At 37.7% G+C, this 8641-nt stretch overlaps 1 protein-coding gene across 1 annotated transcript; it reads left to right on the top strand.

Moving 5' to 3' along the window:
• The first annotated feature begins 786 nt into the window (after positions 1–786).
• LOC109462527 (collagen alpha-1(I) chain-like) lies at positions 787–4863 on the top strand. The gene is made up of 3 exons (XM_019759079.1): positions 787–829; positions 1537–1629; positions 4583–4863. Exons 1-3 carry the CDS (start codon positions 787–789, stop codon positions 4861–4863), a joined length of 417 nt encoding a protein of 138 aa, XP_019614638.1.
• The last annotated feature ends 3778 nt before the right edge of the window (positions 4864–8641 follow it).

Here is an 8641-nt window from a genome sequence, read left to right as displayed (position 1 = left end):
CGGGACATGGGGGCTGTCGCTTCGGGGCAGTCCGAGTCTTTTAACATCAAACGGGGTCTTGTCAAATCGCTGACCAAGAGATTTAATGATCTATTTTGTTACTGACAATCTCTGCACGTGGACGTCTGCTTGTCGGTGTGCCACATGTCTGGCAATAAGGCCACGGTAGACATGGGGCACTTCCACGGCCGGATGTACATGTGCAGAGATCTAGCTATTATGAAATTGTGCAATTATATATATTGTTATTATTGTCTACTTACGATGTTGTGCAATATGTTTAATTAGTTTTAACTATGATTGATTGCAATGTCATTTATGTCTTTGGGGAGGGAGCCTGTAAAGGTGGTCTCCACCTGTTTCTTCCTTCCCTTCCACTTGTGGCAAAGCTTGAATAAATAAATAAATAAAAATAAACATATTATTATTGTATAACATTGTGGTGTAAAAAAGAATATTTCATGCTTAGTATTGTTTTCTTAAAACTTGTCACATGTATGAACGATGACTATTATTTTAATGTTTCAAATTGAGCAGTTTTTCTCCATACATTAATGTATGCAATATAAAGAATAAGAAATAATTAGATTATTTTCAAAGCTTGTATCAATAAAACATATCGTTATGTTAACATGATTTGTCTGGACTGTTCAAAGTGTGGTGTTTGTAGCCCATTTGAGATTTAATGTGTTTTTTTTTTAGTTTCAGGGCTCGGAATTGAGTCGGGTGAATATTTGGCTGGTTTAGGACGTGTTTTTGCTGCCCAGAAGCCCGAAAAGTGGAATCATGCCGGGAGGGCAGCAGCAATCCCAGACTTCTGATACTGCAGGTACCAAATTTTACCTGGTTTTTGTTTTGGAACGAAAGACAGTTCTTCATGTTCACACACACACACACACACACACACACACACACACACACACACACACACACACACACACATATATATATATACATATGTATGTGTGTGTGTAAAATGATTTATACTGTAGTATAGAAATTGTGGCATGCTACTTGTTTGGATGTTTGCATAACAGTACAATTTTCCTCGAGATAAGGTAGTGTTTTTTCAGAAGTAGAGTAATTTACAGCGCTGAAATATATGTTTATAAACACTGTGACCCGCTGTTAGTAAAATCAGGGTTTGTGCCCATTACATGTCAACATACAGACAGAAACAGATAGATGTACATATTTATATATATATATATCCATTTTAAGAACCCTTTTTTCAAATTGATCCTACCTATCGATGACATCCGTCTTACCCATCCGAAACTAATTACTCTAAGCGCAGGGAAAAAGAAAGTATAAAATTTGCAATCTACTCGTTTGTTATGTTCATATGTTTGTATGTATTGATGGACGATGAGTTACTTTGCTGGTTGATTGAGTAAATGGGTGTGTTGAAAGAGTTGTGTCGTTTACAAAGCCTTAACTAATACTAGTACATAGTTTTGCTGTTTCTAACGATCTTGTTTACATGTTCCTGACCAATATGTATCCACCTAATTTTAATGAATAAATACAACTCAGGCGAAACGCCCACACAGCAGCCTCAGACAGATTGGAGGTCACTTGCGGACGCGGCTGCAAATATACCAAACCTTATGTACGGCACCAGAGCAGGTAAATGTCTCATTTCATAGGATGGCTTTTATGTTCCTTTATTACAAAAAAATAAATAAGTAAAATATTAGATTTTATACCTTTATACGGACTTTTTATTGTATATTTTTATATGTTATGTATTTTTAATGGTGTTATAAAATTCCATGGGTTAGATTTAGTGATCCATACGGCTAAAAGCGGGCACAGCAAGGAATTTCCCTTCAGCGGGAGTTTTTGTTTTGTTTTGATCGGTGAAATACGTCAAACTCACGCTATACAAGAGTTTACAAGAAGTTGTAATAATGTACACACGTATGCAAATGTTAGTATTTGCATATATTTATGACTATATTTGCATATATGGAAACATACCATGCCCCCCAACACACTTCCGGGTGATGCATTGAGCGCAAAATTATGTAAAAAAGACACCATTAATCCGCAAAGAAATATATATTTTCCCCAAAGGCTTGTTGAACTGTGCATATATTTTACTAAATCTGGCTATGCAGTCATGGAAAACAGCGTTTTAGCGAAAAATTTTAAACAAAGAATATATCGAAATCAAATACCCCTTTGTCAGACGCCTGGAGAAAATGGAACCAACCGATAACACCTAAACAACAGCCAATTCAATCCCGTACAGTCATTTTCAGACAAAAGAGAGGTGTCCGTGGGCCGCGTGGGCCGCAAAATTTTTCATTTTCACTCCCAGAAACACATATACAATAAAAAACAAAAAAACGTGCATCATCTGCAGCCCAATAGCAAAACGTATACCGAGTCAAAAAAAAATCCGTCCACCCAACCGCGAAAAACAGCTGCGAACATGAAAAACATTAACTCTTACAATACCCTTCCGCGGAAGAATATCTCCTTCCCTGGAGGTAATAATTAAAAAAAAAATCGCATGTACTTACTGGTTTGTTTGTTGATTGTCGTAAAATTACTCTGTCAGGGTATTTATTAGTTTGGTCTTGATGGCATGAAGGAGGTCATGACCGAAGAAAGGAGTATTGTGGGTAGTCGTTTAGAACACGGGGTTCTCTTAGTTTAATCGGCATGGGATTTTATACGCCGTCTGCGGGCATGCCCGTGATGATGCATGAATTTGTATTTTTGCCGTAGCTGTTTTCGCGGTCAATGTAATATTTCAGATGCATCCCTACAATTATGAGGCAAATTGGAATGGTCCAGAAAAAACCGTTGTTTGGAATAGCGGAGGGGCGGGGTTGTTTCCTTTAGTAAGACATGGGGAGGGGTCGATAAGTAGTACGATATGTTTCGTCTCCATGTATAAGGTACTTTTAAGATGTTCGCAGCAAAAACGCATTGTTTTGTACGGAGTATTTCTGTGTAAATGGGCAAGTGCTGTGCCATTATTTCCGTGATGATGCACGATTTTTTCAAAATTTTCACCGAAGCAGTTTTGATATCGAAGTAAATGCCTATTTAAGGAACATCCCTATAATATTGAATTGTTTTCGCCCGGCCGTTGGGTGATAGCCGCGCGAGTAGCGTGCGAACTCGGAATACTTGCAGGGACGTAACAGGCTGCGTGCAAGTGGGTATGCTCAGGAAGATACTGTTCTCAATCTGCAGAAAATAAAACACTAAGGGTTGTCACCTATGACTGCTTGTTTGTCTTTTGATTCTGTGGGACGACAATATATGATCGATATCATTATGATAATCACATAGAATCATCATCATAATCAGATTAACCTGTTTAACGCATTGACCGTTGTATTCTAAGTTATAAAAGGTTGTACTAACTTTTAAGTTAAAAGTTTTTGATAATTTCTTTTGGTTTAACGAATGCACCGATGTTGTTTTTATGTGATGCAACCTATATTTTCAGTTTAGCGACCTTACAATACGGCATGTCTATTTCCTTCTCCCTCTTCTCTCTCTTCCTTTTTTTTATTACCATACATAACAATCAGCAGAGAGAAATTTCTGATATACATTTTACACCGGATGTTAAAACAGATGCAAGTGCAAGCAACAATGCGGACGCCAGGAAGAAGAAGAGATCTCGCAGACTCCGCAAGACGCTGTGGCAAACCGCTGGCCTGCTGGTCAGCCTGGTAGTTATAATCATTTTGCCGTATTTAGCAGGTACGCCACTTTCTATGTGTAAATTTAATTTCTCTCATGCTAAATATCTTTGGACATCTACATGTATCTCGGCATGTCGTAACAATATGCATTCCTTTTTTCTCAACTTTCGGGATTTGGAATAGTTTATGGTTTATTTGATATAATAACCTTCGCAACACCGAATATCTGTTCACACGACGTGAAAAACACGTCCTTTACGGTACGGGTTGGAATAATTTTTTTAGGAGGATAGGATGAGGGGGCGTGTCTGTCTCAAAATTGCTTTGCTTGTATGGGTGAGTCTGCCAAATCTGTAGGTAAACACCGCACATGCTGGTGGAAGTAGGTAGGAAGAGGTAGGCCGTAGGGGTGTGGAGGAATTTAAAAAAAAGTGGTACAATACCCAATTGTACAATACATCCTGGAGGTACATGTCTGCAGCCGCTATGCATTTCTACTGGTGCCTGCGGTTGATTGATTGATTGATTGATTGATTGATTGATTGATACGTAATTGAATTACTTCACACAGTCTCATTCAGAAGTCCAATACACATTGAATATGTACTTCCCAGAAGTCTGAAATCTATCACGTCTTCTTTAATATAGTTCAAGTCAGAAGTCATTCTAAGGAGATTGCCAGGTTGTCTGCAGAGATAACCAAACTTAACAAAAGGACTGAACGACGTAAGTGCTTTTGTAGAAAACTTGTTTGTTGATTGAAACTACGTTGAATTGTTAGTGTGTTTGCACATCTTATTTTCTCAGTAAAAAGCAGTTACAGTCATTCTAAAGGTATTCATTAAGCTTTAGTAGCTTTGAATGAACAATTGTGCTTTTTTGAAAGTCTGTCTTTTTGTTTTCATCAGTGTCTGCTAGGCCTCATGGATCTCCCGGACAAAAGGGAGCGATGGGCCCCCCTGGACCTCCCGGAGAAAAAGGAGCCATTGGACCAGCTGGGCTCCCTGGTTCTCCAGGAAAAACAGGGCCCATAGGGCCAGTTCGTCATGGGCCTGCCTGGCCTCCTGGACCCACTGGCAAGACAGGTCCCCCTGGACCACCTGGTCAACCAAGAAGCTCATTCTGCCCCACTGGACCACCTGGACATTCTCAAACATTCGAAGGACCTAAGTCACTTAATGGTAAGTAGGCATGTCTACCTAGTAGACATGTGTCAGTGGGGTCGTATGGCTCAACGGCAGATCATTTTGCTCAGAACCAAGAAGTCAGGGGTTCTAATCCTGCCAAGTGCACCGATCTTGTGCCCTTGGAAAATGCACTTTATACGACTTTCTTCACTTTTCTCAGGTGAAATGAGTATTCAAGAATGATTATTATTATGATCGTGGGTATTGGAAAGAAAACCAAACATTTAAACATTTCAAACGCTAGTTGATTTCATCAACGCCTCCTTAATTTCTTGAGGTAATATCGTGCTATGCAAACATACATGCATACATACAGGCGATATACAAACATGATATTCTTGTGAAGGTAAAGATAAAGTAAATGGATATTACAATTCTGAAAGGGAGGTACTTTACATCACTGAATCCTGTTTGCTTACTAATAGATTGGTGTTCGATAAATTGGCGTTTTGTACCAGCTATATTGATGTAAAACTTTTTTTTTTCTAGTCTCATGTTCTGAAAGTTACACACAGTGGAAAGGATCCTGCTACAAGATCTTCGGGGCATATGAAACCTTTAGCAATGCGACTGAGATCTGTCGCAAGGATGGCGGCACACTTGCCATGCCCAAAGACGCTGAGACAAATAAATTTTTGTTCCGCTTACATGTACAAGGGGAGATACGCCGTATACTGTACTGGATTGGCCTGCGCTATCAGCATGAAGAAAGAGAGTTTAAGTGGGTTGATGGTTCTGCGCTTGGCAAGTACAACGCATGGGCTCCCAATCAACCATATATTCCGAATGTGAATAATTACGTCCTTTTTGCAGCGCAGAGAACGGGAGAATGGATCAGTACATATCACCAAGTTTACCATTCCTTCGTCTGCCAGGTCGATTAAGGTAATTAAAAAGCAGAGCATCGTTTGACCTATGATATTTGCCAAACAGCTATCCGTATATAATAAAACCAACAGCTATACTACAATACCTTAAATAGGCTATAGAAGGTCCATGATCGAAGCTTAATTTTGCTGCCACTAAAATTAGATACCATTAACAACCATTCACAGCTTCTGGGGTAATGTTAAACACAAGTAATCTTCACATCCAATTGCAGCAACGTAGGGACATGCCAGGATAACTATTATCTTACCTAAGCTGTGTTTCCATAACCTTTACTCGCAAGAAAATATCATTTAGATGTTTTTGTGAACACGTACAATAAAAATGCAACAAAAAATCCCAATGCAATTTCGTCGAAAAACAGGCGGCACATTTTAAACCTGACATCTTTTACAACAGCTACTTACATATTAACGAATATCAATAAGATCTAACTTCTTGTTAGGATATTTTACATACAAACAGAACCGAACTGTAGTCACTCCAACATTGCCAAACATACCATTCAGACTACGGAGAAGAGTTCTTTGATTCATTTACAGGAGCCCGTTGTAAATAGATGACGGGCCAAGCGGTCACCACCGCTGAAAAAATGTTAAGCTGTGTTGAAAGCCTCCGAGGAAACGAGAAGACACAATTTTACAATCGCCTATAAAATACTTTCATGATGTTATTTCTATCTTTTATCTATTCATTTATTCATTTATCTTCAAAACTTTGATATTGTGTTTAACTATATCCACCACTCTGGAAGATTTGACCAATCTCATTCATGTTATGCTATAGGTATTGGTGCGCCAGCCACTTTCATTTTATGTTTATGTTATACTTTATGTCATCTTTATGTTTACATTTGTATTATGTTTTATGAGCAGCGGATTTACATAAGCACAACAAGTGCTTCCTATCCAATGCTCAAAAATCCATGTGAATAAAAAAAAAAACAGTAGGGTGGTACCTTCAGTTTAGGACAACAGATTTCCAATGTAGCCCAACAGAACAAGTTACAAAGGACATAGACAATCAAATAACCCAAACATAGAGATATCAAATAATAAAAACAAAGGGTACAAGTAATCGGTCATAACAAACAAAGCATGTCAAGCAAAACAAATAGTCAAAATCATAAGGCATGATCATAGTCCGTGTCATTCCAGTCGAAAGATAAATCAGACCATGTGGTCAGGGGTCATGAGTTTAGTTCACAATTATTTAACAAGTTATAAGATGCAGCTGCCCTATACTTAAATGTTCGCTATTCCGCTTTAAGGTTTGTTGGTTAAAACATGTGTTTACTAGAGATAAAATAGCAAGCAACGATAATAAGATAAATCAGCTCTAGCTTTATTTTTAATATTGTGGAAGACGTTAAGCGTTATGCAATGTTGATTATGATTACAGATCGTTATGAAATTAGTAACAGTGGTTTGTAAAGGGTAGCTTTTCAACTAAGACACATCTTTTCATTTTATCTATATTTTTTTTACAACCAAGAAAGTATCGTGATTGTAATGTTGCCTTATTAATGTTACTATCTCAAATTTCACCAAAATTAGAAGATGGTGTATTAGAAAATAGTAATTAGTATATAGCACTGTATACCCGGTGTATAGTCAGACAATTGTAATCCATTTATATTATAGACAAATGGACGAGAGAGAAAATGGTGACTTGGAAACAAAAGACAACGACTCTTACCTAATGTCGTTCTCATAGATTCCGCTAGGTGATGCCACACTACTTGCACATTTTATTAGAAGTGATGTATGACTTCCCAAGGATTTAAAGAAAGTATATCATGTGGCCAAAAATGCAGACCTAGTCGTATCTGTTTATATGATAGAATATCCTGTTGAAGCCTGACCTAACCATAAAAGTTGTATGTGTAATGGACGGTGATGTGCAGTGTAGCACTAGTGATGTGAGGAGAGAGGATTTCGAAGGCTTGATAACATTAACAATAAACAACAGCAGTGGTCTGCCTGAATGGTATTATCAATCTGGAGAGCCTGTTATGTTTAATGTAATCAAATTAAACTGTGTCACAAATACACTTGTTACAGATATATTTTACGTTTTAATACATTTTGTTGTTATATCTGTTTTGAATTTAAAAACTATATCTGTTTTGAATTTAAAAATTCAAAACAGATATAACAACAAAAGTATATTTTATGTTTTAATACATTTTTATGTTATATCTGTTTTGAATTTAAAAATTGAAAAAAGATATAACAACAAAATGTATTAAAACTTTCTTTTTTTCTGATTTTGGAATTCGATTCATGGGAACAGAGGCTGTGTTTAACCACAGACGACCTACATTAATTATTAAAAAGCTTGCAGTGGAATAAACCTAAATCAATCACCTTGAGCAATGTATGTCGTGGTAAGATTCCAAGCGAGATCGATAGTGTCCGTGAGTGAGTGAGTGCGTGATGAGTGAGAGAGTGATGAGTACGTGAGTGAGTGTCACTGACTGAGCGAGTGTTCTGTGTTATCTGACGTCAGCAATCTACCCTTGCCAACATCTCATAAACAGCACAATTTCTAACCTTCGCATCTAATAAAAGATTTACACCCTGATTCTGAGGTGACATATTGTCTACACAGGAAATTTAGCTTTAATGTTTGTTCTCTGGAAAACACATTCATTGCAGCAGCTGTAATTGTGTCAGTATCTGATCAGTAATGCCGTGTGACAAGCAATCAAAGATTAGTCGTGTACACATGGCGGAGTTAATTGTCTGAACGGTGCCTTCTTGGACAAAGAGAGCCAAATGCCTATTTTCAAGAAGGGATATGTGAAGTGCTTGTCGGTTCAAGAGCAGTGCCGTACTTTTTTGAAAGACGAGAAGTGTGCTGTTTCTGTGGTTTTTCTTGTAAAATCAA

The sequence above is a fragment of the Branchiostoma belcheri genome, unplaced genomic scaffold, assembly GCF_001625305.1.
Source record: "Branchiostoma belcheri isolate BF01 breed outbred unplaced genomic scaffold, Haploidv18h27 scaffold118, whole genome shotgun sequence".
Taxonomy (NCBI): Eukaryota; Metazoa; Chordata; class Leptocardii; order Amphioxiformes; family Branchiostomatidae; genus Branchiostoma; species Branchiostoma belcheri.
This window is presented reverse-complemented; position numbering and strand designations above follow the sequence as displayed.

Excerpts from the sequence above, each read along its gene's own strand:
- LOC109462527 (XM_019759079.1), top strand. The coding sequence starts at position 787 with ATGCCGGGAGGGCAGCAGCAATCCCAGACTTCTGATACTGCAG. Across the intron at positions 830-1,536 it reads CCAGACTTCTGATACTGCAG|GCGAAACGCCCACACAGCAG; the intron begins GTACCAAATTTT and ends AATACAACTCAG. Across the intron at positions 1,630-4,582 it reads TATGTACGGCACCAGAGCAG|TGTCTGCTAGGCCTCATGGA; the intron begins GTAAATGTCTCA and ends TGTTTTCATCAG.